At 42.4% G+C, this 20,709-nt stretch overlaps 1 protein-coding gene across 1 annotated transcript; it reads right to left on the bottom strand.

Annotated features, from left to right (window-relative positions):
* Nucleotides 1-115: 115 nt before the first annotated feature.
* LOC119820674 (histone-lysine N-methyltransferase PRDM9-like) lies at nt 116-17,168 on the bottom strand. Its single transcript, XM_038339188.1, is given in 10 exon segments — nt 116-363; nt 8,609-8,802; nt 10,075-10,142; nt 10,488-10,759; nt 11,156-11,257; nt 11,503-11,659; nt 13,482-13,531; nt 16,362-16,469; nt 16,684-16,807; nt 17,088-17,168. Coding segments are annotated over 10 exon segments (1,404 nt in total).
* Nucleotides 17,169-20,709: the final 3,541 nt, after the last annotated feature.

Here is a 20,709-nt window from a genome sequence, read left to right as displayed (position 1 = left end):
TCTCCTTCAACTCTTGAGACTTCTGATCCAATAAATGATTTGATTGCATCCTCTGTATTTGTTTTCTGGTCTGTTCTGAGCTCTTCTTCCATAGTTTTCTTACTTTCCTCAGATCTCATTTTTCCTTTGAGTGTGCTGGGAAAGGCTGTTGAAATCTGTCTTGTCCATTTATGCATGGGTTTGGACTTTCCTTTGACATCTTGACTTCTGACCTTGTCATTTTTGTTGGGTGAATCAAAATGTTGCTGTTCCTGAAGCTGATCTGGACTGGGATTCCCTGGTTTGGAGTTTATCCTTGAAGATGCTCCTGAGAAGATTTGAGTGCGATGATTGCATTGCACATGTTGACTAAGGAATTTTGGACTCGAGAAAGCCAAAGAACACAAAAGACAAGGATGGATCTCTGTCCTTAATTCTGCGAAAAGATGAAGTTTTTTGCTTAGAGTGAACATAATAAACAAACTGCCTAGGCATCTGATTTTTTTTTTTTTTTTTTTTTTGTGGTCAAGCCTATCCCACTACTCAGTCTGCATGTGTTAACAACACAAGCTCAGCTGGGTCTGATAATTCATGACTGGTCACTTTCAGTTCAAGGACAACCTGGGGTTGGCTATGGGGTGAAATTTTGTCTCAAGACAACAGCCAACACAAATTGCCTCCCATCAGGTGCAAATTGTGAGTGCATTCCCTTATTCCATATTGTACATCTTTTACAGAAATCTATAAAAGCTCACATTACATGTCAGCCAGACTATGCAGACTACGGTCCTCCAAGTAGGATCAGAGGCAGTTTTACTTCTGGTATAAATGGTGCGGCAGTGAGCATGCCCTACAAATGACAAGTGTCTTCTAGGTTATATCCTACCTTACCCAGTTTCACTTACTTAGATCCTGAGCCCCTTTCCCCATGCACTCTCCCCACCTATTTCATTCTATTAAGACACAGTGACACTTCCTGATTTAGGTGGAATTTCCTTTCATGGTTTTTCCTAAGAAGGGAAAGGTATGTATGTGTTAAACTGGAGTTCATCCAGATAGAAGATTGACATCTGTGGGCAAGTGGGTAGATAAAGGCAACACAAGTGAATATGAAATTGTTTTCTCATTCAAAAATACATATTCAACTGGGAAGTCTCCTGAAGTAGAATTCAGGTTAGAGAAGGCAGAGTGTGCTGGGTCCTATTGAATAAAAGACCCTGACTTCTGCTGCCACAACTTGGCTATGAATTGTCTTTCTCAGTAATCCACAAATCTTAAAATGAAAGTTAATGACTACTACCTTCTTTCCTGGCCTTAATTCCACTCCTGGTTGATCTCAGCTAAAGATTTCTTCTGCTGTCTTTCTGAGATGTTCTAAGAGCTGTTTTAACCATCTTAGAAACAACTTCATGAAGATTTGTAGAAAAATATTCATGCACTGACCCTTTCTAGGTTTTGTCATCCTATTGAAGCTAGGCTTCACACCAATGCTCATATCATTTACTCTTACCCCTCTTCGAATAAGACAGAAAATCCTGTTTCAAAACATATCCTTAGTCAAATACCATTAGATAGACAACTCTTTGTATGCACTCCTCCTTCCCCCACATCTCCGGAGACTGAAGCAATTGCTAAGGTGATTGCACACTGCATTATATTTTAGAAAATCAACCAAAGCATCATTTTAGAATGGAGAACTGAAAACACCACACTTCATTCTCCACTGTCCTGGAACCAGTCACAAGTGACAAGCTCTACATTAACAGGCTTGTGTGCATTTCTCTGTCATCTACTTCCTTCCATTAAGTGATTTCAACCTGTTCTCAAAAGTTCAAACCTTTCATGTCTTGAACCAGTTACAACAGCTACTTCCTCTGTGAGATCCTTTGACCAACTGTTTGCCCCTCCCAAATGTTATCTTCCTTCAGTATCCATTATATTCACCCCTACTCCACAGGTTTCTAAACATTTTTCCTGGATTACTTTTCTTCAAAGCCAGAGTCAGTTCCTGACCCTGCACAGATCTGTACAAGTATGCATGTTTCCCTAGCTCGTGAGTCAGCTTCCAAAGAGCAGGCATTTCAATCATTTTGTTAATTTTGTATTTTTTTTCCTCCTAGCACAAAGCCACAATTTACTCGACAACTAATTGACATAATGCATGATGACATATTCATATTATTTACAAATAAGAAGGAAATTAAAAAAAAAAACAAAAAAGACCAGAATAAACGAGTTCAATAAAAGAGTTGGTGGGTACTGAGAACTTTTCTTCTTTTGCCTCTAATCTTAAAGTCCTTGAAGTAAGAGAGTCAGATATGTATGAATAAAGTATCAGTATAAACCTAGCTTCAATAGGATGACAAAACCTAGAAAGGGTCAGTGCATGAATATGTTTCTACAAATCTTCATGAAGTTGTTTCTAAGATGGTTAAAACAGCTCTTAGAACATCTCAGAAAGACAGCAGAAGAAATCTTTAGCTGAGATCAACCAGGAGTGGAATTAAGGCCAAGAAAGAAGGTAGTAGATTTGATTCCAAAGAGGAATTGAAGGAGAGCCTCCTTCTGCAGCCAACCACCAGTTGAGTGTTCAGCAGTAAATTGTGAAACTGACTTATTAGTAACTGACTTGCAGAATCTGAATATTCTAGAAACTTCACTAAAGTCTCTTTACTATTGACTGAGCATATACTGTTTTTAGACGCTGTGAGCAAGCATGAAAATACTTCTGAGAGGAAGGTCTGTGTAAAAGATCTTCATTCAGTAGGGCATATGGAAATCTCAAGGTTGCAACAGGTCTCCCAGTCCTACTTCTAAGGGATGTGGGAGCAACATTCCAAGAACCAGCAGAGATTTCGTGCTTGCAGAAAACATATTAATGACTGTTCTTCATTGCCTTCAGGCAGACTTCAAGTTGATGTCACATTCAGGAGAAATAGTAACATATCAGATGACTCCCTTAGTCTTTCACCAGGAAACTTCCACCTTTGCTGAAGAGCTCAACTCACAGACAAATGATGCCAAGCCCCTGCACATAAAGCTGACACCCAAAATTATGCCAGGAAAAAAAAAACAGAGGAGATTGCTTCATAATGCTTCTATTAAGGGCAATAAACCTTCTGTTGAATGCTTCTTGCAAAGTGGAAATGACCCAAATGTTAAAGATCATGCGGGATGGACACCATTGTATGAAACCTGCAGTCATGGTCACTCAGAAGTAGTGGAATTGCTGCTCCAGCATAACGCTTTGGTGACTACCACTTGGCTATCAGAAAAACTTACCATTCCATGATGCAAAAAGAATGGGAAGATATGGATACTGTCCTGTGGTGCCTCCAGGAATGCTGCTGACATATTTGGTATGTGGCCCATGGGTTATACAGACTTAGTCACTGTTCTATTGCTGTGAAGAGACACCATGACTCTTATAGAAGAAAGTATTTAATTGGCAGGCTGACTTAAAATTTTAGGGGTTAGTACAGATGATGTGGGATGTCCTTCTGTATATGTGTTGCTTTTATTGGTTAATGAATAAAGCTACTTTGGCGTATGGCATGGCAGAATATAGCCAGGATGGAAGAGAGTGTATAAGTATATATAAGAGAGTATATAAGTATATATAGAAAGTATATAAGTATATATAAGAGAGCAGGCAGAGTCCAGGAGATGCCATGAAGTTGCCCAAGGAGACAGATGCCAGATCCTTACCAGTAAGTCACAACTTAGTGCTAATACACAGATGAATAGAAATGGGATAATTTAGTATGTTAAGAGTTAGTTACTAAGAAGTCTGAGCCAATAGGTCAGGCAGTGTTATAATTAATATAGTTTCTGTGTGATTATTTGTGTCTGGGCAGCTGGGAAATGAATGAACAGTCTCCTTTTATATATATTAGCATCATGGTAGGGAGCATAGTGGCAGGCATGGCAAGCATGAAGCAGTTGAAGGCTACACCCTGATCCTCAAGCAGAGTGAAAGATACTGGGCCTCAAATGGGCTTGTGAAACCTCAAAGTCCACCCTGCCATGTGGGAGAATGGTCTGTATTCTGCCAATTATATTTTAAATAAACGCTGATTGGCCAGTAGCCATACAGGAAGTATAGGTGGGACAATCAGACAGGAAGTAGAGGCAGGTCAATGAGACCAGGAGAATTCTGGGAAGAAGGAAGCCCATTCCTCAGGGGTCCTGACCCGACCACAGAAGAAGCAAGGTGTGACTGTCCTGCTGAATAAGGTACTGAGCCACATGGCTAACACAGATAAGACTAATGGGCTAATAATGGGCTATATAAGTTATAAAATTTAATAAGAAGCCTGAGCTAATGGACCAATCAGTTTATATTTAATGTAGACCTCTGTGTGATTTCTTTGGGACTTAATGATTGCAGGAACTGGGCAGGACAGAAAACCTCAGTCAACACCCCCCAGTAACATACTTTCTCTAACAAGGCCACACTCATAATCCTATCCAAGAGTTCCACTTCCTGATGACTAAGCATTCAAATATGAGCCTATGGGGGCCATTCTTATTCAAAACACCTCACAGACAATGTGTGATCATTGTTGCTGCTACCAGAGAAGAACGAATTATTCTCAACTAACAAGTGATTGGCCATGAATGCTGGGCAGCAAAAGCATGAGCCACTGATGCTTACAGGCAATGGACTTGCTTCTGACCCTCAGAAAACACTCAGCAAACTTGAGAAAGTTCTTAAGACAAAAAAAGTGCTGAGTTTTACAGTACAGTATCACATATCATTGTTCCTGATGATGAAACTCAAAGTACTATGCCGTGTATGCTTGGGATTCTCAAATGGATGCTGGCTCCTAAAGTTTGATTGGGTAAAAGCCAGGCTGCAAAGTACTTGGACAGAAGAAAAAGTACAAAGTTCCTGAAGATCCACAGAGGAGCCAGCAACAGAAAGTCAGAGCTGTTTGATGGAGGCTATTTTCTCTGAAGAGGGTATCAAACATTGTTCACAGAACCACGTTCTTATGCTCATGACTACATCAGGGCCAACGTCCTCAGTAGAAGCCCAACTCAGACGGATACGACTCTGAAATGTCAATACAGTTGTGTGTCATGCCAATCCTGATTCTGATCACGGCTCTGTACTAAATCCATCATCTATGAATATCTGTTTCACTGTTGTCCAGAAAGGGGTGGGCAAGGAGGGCAAAGTCTGGATGGCTCCTTCCACCTGGCACATCAACTGTGTAATAGCCTTTGAATTGCTTCCTCTTGACCAATGAATGTCATACCAGGTGAAGATTTTCATGTGAACATACATCGTTTGTGAGAACCCAGCCTTTGGGATATATTTGGTCTTTCACATTCTTATGGATAGGTAGAACCATCCACATTTCCCCCTCTCTTAATTACAAAATAAAACAAATGATGCTAGATTGGGAACTCATGTAGATACCTAAACTGCTTTTAAGGCTTTTTTTTGTTCTCTTGAGGGAGGATGGGGCTCACTGATAAAGTCTTCATGAGCCATACATGAGGCACAGGGTTCCACACTGGGAACTACAAAGATGTTTTCACTTTACAAGTGGCCTGTGGCTTTTGATTGATCACATGTCCTAGTTAGGGTGGTTATTGTTGTAATGAAAACACCATGACCAAAACAACATGGGGAGGAAAGGGTTCATTTCAGCTTAAACATCCAGGTAACAGTCCATCACTGAGGGAAGTCAAACTAGGACCCTAGAGGTAGGAGCTGATATAGAGGACATTGAGAGGAGTACTTACTGGCTTGCTCAGCCTGTTTTCTTATAGAACCCAGGACCCACAATGGACTGGGACCTCTTGTTTCAGCCACTAATTAAGAAAATGCCCTACAGGCTAGCCTGCAGCCTGATCATAGGGAAGCATTTTCTCAATTGAGGCTCCCTCCTCTCTGATGACTCTATCTTGGGTCAAGTTGACATAAAACTAGCCAGAACATCATGTCTTTCAGTTTTATCAGCATCCATCAAAGATTAATAAGTGAGATGACATCAGAACTACTTCCTACTTCTGTAAGTGTTCTATTTAGCATCCTTTAGTAAACAGAATATCGTCAGATGATTTATTCTGCCTTTGTTATGATAATAGAACATCTATCTAAATGTGTTGCCATATATGAAAAGTTCTATCTACAGTGATCTTTTTCTTACATTCTGTTTTATTTTCTTATATTTTCTTGTACTTCCTTCATGTTTATTTATTTTTAAAATCTTGTGTATGTGTTAGGAAATCATGATTTGAACCATCAAATGGTAGTGTCAAAATCAGCAGTAAGCTCATGGTATATGCTTTTATTGTGTACATTTGTTGTGTACATTTGTTGTGTACATTTGTTGTGTATTTGGGCACACCACTATTTTCTGTAACTTATTTTAGTGTTGCCATTTCTTAGAAAGTCTTACCAGTTTAGAATTTGTCAAACATCATTTCATTAGATTAGAATGAATCCGTCTGGGGTAAATTTTTCTGGGCATTAGTAAAATATGTAAAGATTTAATCCCCTCTCTATTTGTTTTTTTTTTTGTTTCTTTCCCTCCCTTTTTCCTTTCCTCACTTTTATTTGTGATACTGGTTAAGGAAGTCAGAGTCTTGTGCATGGTAGGCAGTTATCTATCACAGAACTATATCCGCAGCTAAGTTTTGATTTTTTAAAAGATTTATTTATTTAAGTATGCAGTGTTCTGGGATGTATGCCTTCATGCCACAAGAGGGCAGCAAATCTCATTATAGATGGTTGTAAGCCACCATGTGGTTGCTGGGAATTGAACTCTGGACCTCTGGAAGGGCAAGCAGCCAGTAATCTTAACCTCTGAGCCATCTCTCCAGCCCTCTCTTTTCTTCTTTTGAAAGTAAGGGGTGGGGGCCTTACACATGCCAGGCAACACCTAATCCTGTATTGATTTTGAACCAGTTTTGCTAAGTTAGTTACGTTGGTCTTGAAGTCACCCAGTTTTAATTTCTTTATAAAGTTGTTAGTTTGGTGGGTAGGCAAAAGTTGGAGATTTTTCAGTTCACAACATTTCACCATATCCTACAAAAGCCATCGAAGTAAATATAGAGGTATGAGTAAGAAGAACTTCCTCTTGATACTGAAGTAGTCAAGGACAGAAGGAACCACCTGAACGTATACACACTGGCACACTGGCAGCTTACCCTGTCTGTCCTACGTATTCTCATTGTGAATGGACAGGAGCTATACTTCTAAAATGTTTTTAACGTAGAGGATTCTTTGATGAATCTTCCCAGAAATCAAAGTGTTTGTAGCACTGATTTTTTTTTTTTTTTTTTTAGAAAGAAGTACTGAGAGAACCACTGTTTGGTTGTCAGGAGCAGAACAAGGCAGCTTGACAACCACTGGATAGAAGTGCCCCAAATCAGAACATCACAGGATGTGAAGTCAATCATTTCAAGTTTCACTTACTATAAAATCTGAGATTCTGCTCGTCATTTGAAAATACACTCTGCGTTAATCCTCCTTGACATACTGCTTTTTCATGTCAACTGGTATATTATGTGAACACAATAGTTATTCCTGATATTGGCTTTTCAAGGTGAACAGTTTTGAATGTCTAAAGCTCTCTTCCCTGTTTGACTCACATTTCATTCTGAATCTGGGGTGGGGTGGGGTGGGTAACATCTGGATTAGCCATGTGAAATCTGGATATTTGAGTTGTAGTTTGTTGTTGTTTGCTTTTTGATTTGTTTTTCCAAGACAGGGTTTCTCCATTTAGTCCCAACTGTCCTGGAACTTGCTCTGTAGACCAGGCTGGCCTTGAACTCATAGAGCTCTGCCTGCCTTTATCTCCCAAGTGTTGGTATTAAAGGCATGATCCTTCATTGTCTGGTGAGTTATAGTTTTTGGTTTTTCAATTTATTCCACCTCTGAGTGGGATAAATATGTTGTATCCAGGGTCTCATTTGTGGATGAGGTTTCTGTCTGTCCCTTGCTGTGGATTCCTATTTCTAAAAATGACTCTGAGAAATCCTGTTCATGTTTAATTTTCTTTCTTTCTTCCTTTCTTTACTTCTTCCTTCCTTCCTTTCTTTCCTTTCCTTCCTTTCTTTTTCTTCTCTCTCTCTTTCCTTCCCTTCCTCCCCCTTTCTTTTCCTTCCTTCCTTTTCTCTCTCTCTCCCTCCTTCCTTCCCTCCCTCTCTCCCTCCCTACCCCCTCTCTCTTTCTTTCTTTTTGTCTCTTTTTCAAGATAGGGTTTCTCTATTTAGTCCAGCTGTCCTGAACTCACTCTGTAGATCAGGCTGGCTTCAAACTCAGAGATCTACCTGCCTCTGTCTCCCAAGTTCTCGGATTAAAATTGTGTTTATGTTTCATTTTCTTGCCTCACCCTGCCTCTCTCATTCCCCCAGCCCTTTTCACTACCAGTATTACTGAGTGCCCTAGATGCTGATTTTTATGCAGTTTGTTTATGGTAAGCTTTTTAACACTTGAGGTTGTGCCTCCTAGAGAAGTGCTTGAAATTTTCATTTTTCTCCAATGGATTTAAACTTCACTTTTGTTTACTATAAATCATTAAAAAAAAAAGAGTTGAAACACAAAAATTTTCAAGGAGAATTCCTTCTTTTCTTTGTTTTCTTTTTAAGGAACCACAGCAGTGCCTACCTCTTCTTGTTGTGAGTCCTTTCTTCCTCTTGCTTCCCCACTGAATGCCCAGTTCCTGGCCGTATTCATCCCCATACCAGACCAGAAGCTCACAACCTGGTCTGATGACCCGGCAAGTTCGATAGAAGATCTGTCTGTGGTACTGAAAGGCCACCAGGTTCTGCTCCTCATCATCCCGGGCACAGTTCACATACCTAGAGTAGAGACAAAAAAAAAAAAAAGGTTCCATATCTGCGTCTAGCCCCTTAAATTGTGCTCCATATCTCCATGCTCTGAAATTTCACTCTTCCCCTCTCTTTTCAAAGAACCCTATGTTCTCATCTATCTCTTTTATAATGTTATGTACATCCTAACTCCAAGTCCTGCTACTCTGCCCAGAGCCCTTTCTTTCCCCAAGAGCCCAGCTTTCAAAGCTGTTTCAGACTTCTGACTTTACCGGTGACAAAGCAGTGACTGTCTGTTTCTCTAAACTCTAAATCTCCCAGTTTATACCTTAGAGCTTGACACCAATTATGTATTCTGTTTCTAGAGTCTTACATTTCATCCTACATTGACTCCCAGTTTGTTTGAAAATTCTCCCTGCTACCTGCCCAGTTTACCATAAGAACCTGAGAGGTCTCTTAGCTGGACGACACAGAAAATAGGGCTAAAGATATGGCTCAGTTGGAAGAATGCCCACCTATATACACAAAACGTAGGGTTCCACCCCCAGCACCACATAGAACTGGATATGGTGGTGCATGCCTATAATCTGGAAATGCAGTCAGGGAGATAAAAAATTTAATTCATCCTCTACTACATAGGGAGTTTAAGGAGAACCTATGTTACTTTGTCTAAAAAGAAAGATAACAGAAAAACCATAGTTTAATTAGACTTTCTATCTTCTAATCAAATAAGACTCCCTCACAGAAAGGGGCTGGGGTACACAGTATCTGAAACTACATCCTTCCAGAACCCAGTACAGATGTCTTTGAAGCTAAGGACATTTCCTGCCCTCACAGATGGAATGTCCTTTGTTATTTCAGTACTATGTATTTCTCAAAAAAAAAAAAATAGACTTACAGCCAAACTTTCCTATAGTAAAATATCTGTAACATTGTAACATGTCTCTTGTAAGGACACAAGCAGTATGATCTGCTCAAGTAATCAAATCTGTTTTCTGAACTGGAACACAAAGTAAATGCTTCATAAACACCGAATAAATTATAAACCTAGTGTTTTCAATGAATGTAGGCGCCTTAAGATTTGCTGGGTATTCCAATTTTGCTAAGCAGATTTTTGCTTTGATAAAAGTTAATGATAATATTAGTAACTTATTTTTTCCTGACTGTTAACAAAATGAAAGAATACTGTGCGGAGAAGAGAAATGCAGAGTATGAGAACCACAGAGGGAGTCATGATGAAATAGAAAGGGACAAGTTTTGTGGGACAGCCTTTCTTGGAGCCCAGAGACCTAATGGCCTTACCTCATCCAGTTGGCCTGGGACTCATCCTGCCCATCCACATACTCATAGCAGTTTCTCCCCTTGGTGATCTGAGTTTCAGAAAAAAGATGTGCTAGGCTCCGGGATGACAACAGAGAAATTATGTCACTCCACCCCCATCAGTGCTCCTGAGCTTTGGACTCTGCCACTTACAGGGCCCCACATGATGCTTTGGATCCTGTGCACATGTGTTCTCTTTGTCTCTGTGCCACCCTATTCCTATTCACCCTCAGATCCTGAAGCAGGACCTCCATGATTGTACGAAGACGATTCAGTACAATCTTAGTACAAGACAAAATTAGGCATGTGGCCCCTGTCTGTCTTAGTGTCTCACACCAGAATCATAGGAAGGAAGAGGGGAGACAGAAGATGCAGGAAAAGGAGGCATTTCTCACCAGCCAGGAGTAGCCACTGTTGGCTACCTCTTCATCGTCTGTGATCTGGCCTTTATAGGGGCCAAAGTGCAAGCCCACGGGCAGGTCAGATGCTTCATTCCATACTCCAAGTCCAGCCTCAGGGATGCCGGATGGACCAATTCTCAGTCCAGGGGGCAGACTGAGGACTGACCGGTTGGGATGCCCCCCGTCCACTTCACTGTCTTTTATAAATATAGGAAGCCCATGGTTGGGACAACTGTTGATGAAGAAATTCTGGCACTTCTCACAATCTAAGATAAGAACAGCAGGGATTAGGGAAGGTGGATGAACATTCCCAGATCTGAAGGTCTTCAGAAAGACCATGGCACCCATGGCATTTCCTCTCAGTTTGAACCTAAGTCACTTAATTTAACCAAATTAAATGCCCGTGTTTAATAGACGGACGTCCTGGGTGGCCAGGAGCATGGCAGGGGGAAGACATAGGGGGCACACAAACAAACCCAAAACCACATTTTCCTTTTTTCAGCGCAAGCCTAAATACCTAGTGGGAGTGGTCCTGACCCTCCCCAGGGAGGGGTCAGCGCTTGGCAGGCTGGGATGACATTAACAGTCACTACAGTAGATACCAGATGAATCATACCAGGACAGAGCAGCCTTCTACATGAGAGGCCCTGACGGACACTTACAGAGGTAGTCATCGTCTTGGGGCTCGCTGACCTCTTCATAGGCAAGGTCCTTCCTCTCTCGCAGACTGTACATCTTCACTTCAGCCTTCTTTCTCCTTGGTTCTGGGTTGGAGGACAAAGGAGAGTTAAAGTTTGTGGACCTGGAACATTTATCTCTATTTCTTCAGAAAACCTAAAATTTGGGTCTGGAGAGAAAAACTATAGCATTCCCACTCCCAAAGCCGCAGCTTAGACAAGACCAAGCTCAGAACTATCTGAAGTTCACTACACAGACCATTCTAAACCATTCTCATCAACCTTCCTAGGTAACCTAGAGGGATTAAAGTTTCCAAATTATTTACTCTTACTTGGTTTTTGTCCAGAGTGCTGTCCAGAGTCATTTCCTTCTCCAGAAGAGGACACTGGTTTCTGGGCAAGTTCTGAACCACTTGTATCCAGCAAATTTTCTATTCCAGGCACTTTCTTCACATTAGATTCACTACTTACTGGCATTCCAGGTGCTTCCTTTAATTAGAGGCACATATAAAAACACAACAGGCATTTCTGTAGCTTATGACTTTCCACATGTTTTCATGTGTTTCTTTAGTTAATGTGTGAAAAATCCTTGGACACATGTGTGAACTGTCTAAATAAGAAAGAGAAAAAGAAGAACCTAAATGGGCTGCAAATCTAGGGCAAGAGGCCATGTACTAGGCTCTCTCTGTTCAGGCTTCTTTCAGGTTGGAGGGAGGGATACTTGGGAAGGCTAGCTGGAAAGCCAACGAAGTTGGTGAATGAAGAGATTCTTACAGAGAGAAATAGGGCATAGAGCAGGAGATACTTGATGAGATGTGAAATGTAGGAAATGAAGGAAAGGTAAAACAGACCTGTAAAGGAAAGTGACAGCAGGAGCGTATGTGGGGATAGAATGGAGAGGCTCAGCAGAAGTGTACTTATATAACTGATACTGCAATTGCAAAGTGGTGTGTTGAAAGTAGCTGACTCTGGAATTAGGTTGTTTGTCTGAGATGGTCTCATTTTGTAGGCTGGTTTCAAACTCACAGGACTCCTCCTACCTCAGCCACTCAAGTGCTTGAATCACAGATCTGAGCCATCATGCTTAGGTTGACTCTAGAATTAGATTAATTAGTTCTTGTACTACTTTTTCCAAAAAATTCACCAATTTTCTCAATCATAAATGTATATACACACGAACTGTTTATTTTTAAAGATTTATTTTCATTTCCATTTGTGAGTGTGTGTGTGTGTGTGTGTGTGTGTGTGTGGAGTGTGAGGTTCTGTCAGGGTCAGAAAAAGGCATTCAATCTCTTGGAGTTGGAGCTAATTGCAGCTTTGAACTGCCTTGCTAGAAACCAAGCGCAGGACGTCTGGAAGAACAAGAAGTGCTATTAACATTGAGCCTTCTCTCTGCCTCCATAATGCTAATTCTTTTTGTGATACTGAATCGAACATGTGTAACTGAATGCAATATTAATGTGAGATTAATGGCTTTTCTCATAATCTCTCCCACAGATGACATTTCAATGGAATAATGTATGCCTTATATGGAAGTCTTACATCATTTTCTCTTTCAGGACTCACTATATCATTGTGTACACACGGCTGACCTGGGACTCCTTATGTAGACTAAGCTGGCATCAAACTCACAGGAGTCCTTCTGACACTGTTTCCCACATAATTATGAGCATGCAGCACCATACCTGTTTAAGTCATTTTCTTATTTGTGTATCTCTTGCTGTCAAACTTCAATATTCTTAGGGCTGAGAACTGCTCTTTCTTATCAGAATGGTCTCTATGAAGGGAGGATCACATCCCCTTTATCTGTGCCATCCAAAGTAAAATCCTCTTCATATCTGTAAACTACCCTTAGAGTATATTCGTGTATTTCCCACTTTGACATAGCACTAGAGAACCAAGGTAGAGGCACTCAGGTGCATGCCGTGAAATGGCTAACGCTATGACTTTACTAAGTTGTAAAGAGCTTGTGCAAGCTTTAGAGAAAGAATTCTGAAATTGACTGCACCCCTACTTGCTATGATCTTAGGCATTATTACTGGACATTTCAATTCCTTATCTATAAAGCAGTTATAACTTACTCTCTGTCTCAAAGGGTTTGCTAATTTAAAATGTTTACAATCTGAAATATTGTGAAAATAAAACAAGTCCAGTTGCTATTGTTGACGTTCTTATTGGTTTAAATAATGGTGAGAGCAGATGCAGAGGAGACTAGGAAGCAGCAGTTCCCGGTGCTCTAAGCCTCTTCTCTCATCTGTGCTTAGATCCACGAGGAAAGTTTTCTTGTGTGTAGGATTTGGAAAGGACTTACCTTCTGCTGTTTGGCGTGCTTCACTCGGGAAGGCACCCAAGGAGGACTACCTGAAAGGTGATGAGAAATCAATCACTGTTTTGGTTTTGATGCTTATTTTTATACGTGGCATACTCAGCAAGGACAAAGAATTCTGAATAATTGAATGAAGACTTCAAGGACAACCCATGAGTGATATGGAAATTGGTTTCAAAATATTATTAACCTTATTTTCTATTGGGGGCATTGCTGATTTTAAGTTTATTCAAAAGTAGACAAAACTCATCTCCTCTTTGTGTTCATAAGGTATCTATTGCATTTATGTTCAAGTAAATAAGTCAATTGACCTGAGAAGAAGAAGAAAAAAAACTGAATAAACCAAGAACAAGAAGAAATCAAGTACACATTAAAAAGTCATGCAGTGAAAGGACATTTTCAGTATCATCCTCAACCATGAAAAGTTGAAAATCTTTCCTTTATGGTTACAGCAGGCATCAAAGATTCCCATTCTTGCTATCTCCACTTGCTATCTCAGCACTCGGGAGGCAGAGGCAGTCAGATCTCTGAGGTTTTGAGGCCAGACTGGTCTACAAAGTAAGTTCCAGGACAGAATCCAAAGCTACACAGAAAAGCCTTGTCCTGAAAAACCAAAACCAAAACCAAAAAATAAATAAATAAATAAATAAAAAGGAAGAAATACAAGTCATCTTAACTTGAAAAGAAAGAAGTAATTTTATAAATTACATTGTCTTTTACACAGAAATTCCTTAAGATTCCACTAAGAATTTCAGGATATAAAATAAACACTTAAAAATCAGTTGTGTTTTTATACACCCACAATAATAATAAACAATAATCCAGGAAGGAAAAAAATTTAAAAGCACATCTAAAAGGTTAAAAGAATAAAATATTTAGTTGTAAATTTAGTCAAGGATTTAAAAGATTTGGACAGCAAAAATGATAAATCATTACGAAAATAAGTTAAAGACTCAAATAAACAGAAAAATAGCCTGTGTTCGTAGCTTATAAAACAATATTACAAAAGTTTCTATTACCTCAAATGACCTACAGATTAAATGTATTCACTACCAAAATGCCAATGTCATATTTTGCTGAATTAAGAAAATATCAAAATTGGGGGCTAGAGAGATGGCTCAGAGGTAAAGAGCACTGATTGCTCTTCCAGAGGTCCCGAGTTCAATTCCCAGCAAACACATGGTGGCTCACAACCATCTGTAATGAGATCTGGTGCCTCCTTCTGGCCTGCAAGTATACATGTAGGCAGAACACTATACATAATAAATAAAATCTTTTTTTTAAAAAAGAAATTATCAAAATAAATATAGAATCTTAAGGGAATCAGAACAGTGCAGGGTATTGTGAAAAAGAACAAAGCTTAAGATAACTCAATGCGGGTTAAAGAACCACACTTAAGGCATGACAGTATCTATAAAATCATTAGAAGAAAACTAGACAAAAATCTTCATAACATTGAAAACGTAACTGATTTCCTGGATATAATACCAAAAACATAAACAGAAATAAAGATTACATTAATCTAATATCAAACGAAACAACCGAATGAAAAGATAACCTAATGACTAGAACAAACTATTTGCAAATAATATATATAATAAGGGGTTAATTTCTAGAATACATAAAGGACTCCTACAACTCAATAACCACAACATCAACACAAAATAACTTAAAAATAGATGATTAGATTCATTTGTTTTTCCCAAATCAATTATTTTTGTATATAAGTTCTATTTCCTAATATTATATTTGGAAGTTAGTTACAATAAGGTGACCCCTGGGAGTGGTCCCACAATGACTTTAGTTCTTCCCTAGGTAGAGAGAGATTCTTCTCACTTCTACCAGCCATGAACACACAGAGTTCATGTGAACATACAACGAAGATCCCGTACACTCACAGAAGGAAGTCCTTGTTGAAATCTGACCAGAGTGGCACCCTCATGTTGGGTTTCTGGCCTCCAGAACAGCAAGAAAAATATTTCTGCTTAAAAACTTAGTTAGTGCCTGATGGTTTGTCATGACAGCTTCAGCTGACTAATTAATATAACAACAAAAGGAGTTGAACACACACTTCTACAGATACCTAAGAGGTCAACAAGCATAGAGAAAGGTAATCAACACAACTGATCATTGGGGAAAGGAAAATTAAAATCCCAGTGGCATATCTTTACTCTTCAGGATGCCTACTTATTAAAAAAAAAAAAAACTCATAAGAAGTAATGGCAAAAGCCAGGCGATGGTGGCGCACGCCTTTAATCCCAGCACTCGGGAGGCAGAGGCAGGCGGATCTCTGTGAGTTCGAGACCAGCCTGGTCTACAGAGCTAGTTCCAGGACAGGCTCCAAAGCCACAGAGAAACCCTGTCTCGAAAAACCAAAAAAAAAAAAAAAAAAGTAATGGCAAAGACGAGGACAAACTGGAATGGTTGATCACTTTTGGTGGGATATAAAATGGTGTAGCTCTCATAAATAGTAAGTCCCTCCAAAATTAAAAGAGAGTTTTTACGATTCAATCTGATTTCTTTATGTACATATAAAAAGTGAAAAATCTTGAACATTTTCATATCCATGGTCATATTAGCATTATTCATAATGAGCAAGAAATAGACTAGACACTAGGTAAGGAGCTTGTGATAACTATTCTGGGTTCGACATTTCTTGTTGATGCCCAGATTTGTATATATTACATGCTTATTGTATATATAAACAGTACACAATTACACAATTTTCAGTTATTTTAAATGTATAGGGATAACTTCTTACTATATTTTGCCTTGCATCTTGTTTGTTTGCTGACCTCTGAGTCTTGAGGGGGAAGCTAGTTCTGAGACATTTCTGTGGGAACCTCAATCCTCCTGACCCCTCACCTTGCTGCTTGGGTGTCCATTCTTCATCAGAATCCTCACTGTCTTCTATCTGGGGCTTGATCGCTTGCCTTTGGTAACACATGAAAGCTGGTCTAGGTGCTTTGAGACCTGAAAAGAAGCAAAATGTTCCTCTTAATAAGGAAGCAGGCCCTAGAGGAAGGAACAAAAGAAACATCACAAGGCCAGGTGGGCTTTGGATTCACACACAAACACACACACACACACAAACACACACACACCAAAGTGTCCTCTAAGCTTGTCTCCATGGGAATTGGAGACTTGCTTTTTACCTAGGCTGATCTGACCCAAGACTTCTCGTTACCTATAGAAACCAGCATCTTATAGTTCTTTTTCACGTTCCTATAGCGAATTTTCTCCCACTCTCCCATCTCTGCCCATTCTTCTTTAGAGAAGTATATGGAAATATCTTTGAACTCATCTTTGACCTGGAAGAAAAAATAAGAACAAAAAACAGAACGTGCAGGGCAGAGCATGGGACCCTGGGGTGGTCTCAGTGATCACATTTTCTTGCCATTCCCAGAAGCTCGTTTAAGCAAACCCTGGATGTTACCACTGATAAAGCAGTTGCTGACTAGCCTTTTAGCCTCTCACATATCAGAACACCATCCTGTCACAGGAAAACCAGTGCAGTGGTGCAGGCTAGGAGTCTGTGGTCCCTCTGCACACACGCCGCATAATACTTCCGGCTCTAGGACAACCTTGTACCTTGGGCTTCCACTCGAGTCTCGCTGCATCTCCCTCCTGACTATTCTCTTCCAGTTTGTGGGTGCTCATGGTTCAGGACATTTCCCTGGGGAGGTCCAGGCTCCTGTGGTCCTACGAATGGAGAAGTAACCAAGGCTCATAGGCGAGTAGGGAGGCCCAGCAGCACAAGGGAAGTGTCTGGAGGAGGGAATCCATGCAAACCAACACAGCTGGTTTTTGTTTGTTTGAGCCTCTGTGGTCTAGGAAGGCACAGTGGATCTTAAACCTAGGCACCGACCCCACTTCCGGGTTAGGACCCGTGTTAGCAAGTGGAGGATTCCCCTCCGCGTCTGTGGAATGGGGTTCCAGTCCTGTCCCAGCCACCAGGGCAGAGCACTTGCCCCTCCCTCTGACTGACATGCTGGGTCTGGAAGACCTGTTTTCATGTCAGTGGACTCAGAATCCTGGGGACACGGGGTTGGAGTCCCTCTGAGATCTGAGGACCCTCTGGCTGAGATTTTTAGTTTAGGGAATTGGGATCTGTAGGCGGGAGGAGTCTTTCAGGCTGTGAGAGACAAGGTGTGAGTACTTTCAGACTGAGGAGATTCGACAGGCTTATTTCAAGAAGATTTGGGGTTTGTCATGTTGAAGGTATTTGGGGTCCTGCTGGGTGAGAGAATTTAGGATCTTGGAAACAAATCTTTTGTTTTGTTTTGTTTTTTTCGAGACTGGGTTTCTCTGTGGCTTTGGCGCCTGTCCTGGAACTAGCTCTTGTAGAGCAGGCTGGCCTCGAACTCACAGAGAAATGGAAACGGATCTTAAGGAGAGAGCTCATCGGTGCTGAGGGTGTTGGGGTCTCTGGGGCTCGGGAGAGTCCAGGGTTCCTGTCTGGAAACTTGGTGTCTCTGTGGAGAGCTACCCGGGGTCCTCAGGCAGAGGGTGGGGTGGTTCTGCGCAGGTGCATTTGGGACTAAACCAAAGGGCACGTGTGTGCGTGAGTAAAGCTGAGGTGTCCGCGCGTGTGTGCATGAGTGTGTGTGAAGCTGAGGTGTGTGTGCGCGTGCTAGTATGTGTGACGCTGAAGAGTGTATGTGAGTGTGCGTGCGTGTTGGAGTATGTGTATACGTGAGTGCGTGTGTGAGGCTGAGGTGTCCGCGCGCGCGTGTGAGGCTGAGGTGTCTGTGCGCCCGTGTGTGAGAAGCTGAGGTGTCCGCGCGCGCGCGCACGTGTATGTGTGGAGCTGAGGTGTCCGCGCGCGCGTGTGAGGCTGAGGTGTCTGTGCGCCCGTGTGTGAGAAGCTGAGGTGTCCGCGAGTGTGTAGCTGAGGTGTCTGTGCGCGCGCGCGTGTGTGAGAAGCTGAGGTGTCCGCGCGCGCACGTGTATGTGTGGAGCTGAGGTGTCCGCGCGCGCGTGTGTGAGAAGCTGAGGTGTCCGCGCGCGCGCGTGTGTGTGAGAAGCTGAGGTGTCCGCGCGTGTGTGAGAAGCTGAGGTGTCCGCGCGTGTGTGAGAAGCTGAGGTGTCCGCGCGCGCGTGTGTGAGAAGCTGAGGTGTCTGTGTCCGCGCGCGTGTGTGGAGCTGAGGTGTCCGCGCGCGCGCGTGTGTGGAGCAGAGGTGTCCGCGCGCGCGTGTGTGAGAAGCTGAGGTGTCCGCGCGCGCGTGTGTGAGAAGCTGAGGTGTCCGCGCGCGTGTGTGTGAGAAGCTGAGGTGTCTGTGTCCGCGCGTGTGTGAGAAGCTGAGGTGTCCGCGCGTGTGTGAGAAGCTGAGGTGTCCGCGCGTGTGTGAGAAGCTGAGGTGTCTGTGTCCGCGCGTGTGTGTGAGAAGCTGAGGTGTCTGTGTCCGCGCGCGTGTGAGAAGCTGAGGTGTCCGCGCGCGCGTGTGTGGAGCTGAGGTGTCCGCGCGCGTCACGCCGAGGGGACTCGACTCTAACTTAGCGGAACCCAGAGGTCGCCGGCTCCCGAGGCGTCGCGTGCGCTCGCGGTCCCGGACTCCGTGTCTCGCGCCCCCGCCGACGTCCGCCCGCCGCGGGACTCCGAGGCTGACTGGCGGGAACAGGCGCCCAGCCGGCCGACGGCGGGAGCGGGGTGGGGGGCGGAGCTCTGCTTGTCAGTCACGGGCTTCCCTCAGGCTGCCCCGCCCCGAGCGGGGCCCGGCGCGCAGGCGCAGTGTCGTCCTCTGCCCCGCCCCGAGCGGGGCCCGGCGCGCAGGCGCAGTGTCGTCCTTGCAGAGCGCCCGTTTCTCTTGCCGCTCGTTTTTGGTTTTTTTTTGTTTGTCTGTTTTTGCCGGACTAGGTTCTCCTGAGCTGTGTCCAGACGGCAAAGCGTCCTGAGCGCGCGGGTCTCTCGCGTGGGTTTCTTTCCCTCAGTCTCCAGCTGCGGCTGGACACCGGGAAGCCATCATCGGGTTGGAAACCTCTGGGACCGGAAGCCCAGGTCCAGCCTGAGATACGTAGCTAGTCAGATATATACACAAAATCAAACGGAACAGATCTGTGTCTCCTGAAAAGAACGTAAAACTCTTGTCAGGCTCTGAAAGGTTTTTGATACTTAACGGAGCCACCAATTTCATAATAATTAAAAGATAATAAAAACATAGGTTTTTCTAAAATTTTTCGTGAAGTGCTAAGAGTGCCTTGTTTAATATAAATCGCGATTAGAGCCTGGAGGAATGGCTCAGCGGTTAAGAGCACCGACTGCTCTTCGTAGAGGTCCCGAGAGCAGTGCCCTGGGGTCTTGGCCTGTGATAAAGAGTAGAGCTAGGCGGGGGAAAACTAAACTGAATGCTGGAAGGAAGGAGGTGGAGTGAGAAAGAAGCCGTGCAGCCCTGCCGGAGACAGACACCACAGCCACGTGGTGATACACAGATTAATGGAGATGGGCTAGTTTAGGACATAAGAGTTAGCCAGAACTATGCTTAAGCTCTTGGCCAAACAGTATTGCAAATAATATGGTTTCTGTGTGATTATTTCAGGAGTCTGGGCAGCTGGGAAGTGAACAAGCGAGCAAGCAGTCTCATAGAACACTTTCATTTGAAGATATGGCCCACATTAAATGCAGATATCTTCCTCCCTTAAGGTCCAGATTGAAGGTGTGTGCCTTCCCACCTCAAAGGTCTGGACTAGAAATGGATTCACCTTCCTCAAACCAAGCAAAAGATCTCTCACAGGTGTACTCCACTTCTGCATTGTAGTTCATTCTAGATGTAGTCAAGTTGACAACCAAGATTAGCCACCACAACTCATAGAATAAGCTGTTTGGGGATTCTCAAGATGGCTCAGTGGATAGACTGATGACCTAAATTTGATCCCTGGAACTCACATGGTAGAAAGAGACAGCCAATTTATACACACAGCTAAATAAAATGTAAAACATTTAAAAAGTAAGCTATCTGTTGCCTTTGAGGTGAGCACCGTGTTTTGCATTGGCAAAGAGTGACTCCTTGAGTTTTACTCATCTGCTAGGTTGAGAGAGAAAACAAACAGAAAACACTATTTCAGAAATGATTCAGAAACATTTCAAGCCTACATTGTGATCCTGGAATGTTGTGTGGAAGTTTCTTCTGAAATTGAAACATTTCATCTCCCAGGGAAGCTCCTTAAAACAGAAAGTAAACCGCTAAAAAGAGTTTCAGGAAGTCTCTGAAACTG

This window comes from Arvicola amphibius, chromosome 8 (assembly GCF_903992535.2).
Source record: "Arvicola amphibius chromosome 8, mArvAmp1.2, whole genome shotgun sequence".
NCBI classification, from domain to species: Eukaryota; Metazoa; Chordata; class Mammalia; order Rodentia; family Cricetidae; genus Arvicola; species Arvicola amphibius.
Note: the sequence above shows the minus strand (reverse complement) of the source record. Positions and strands in the feature narration are given on the sequence as shown.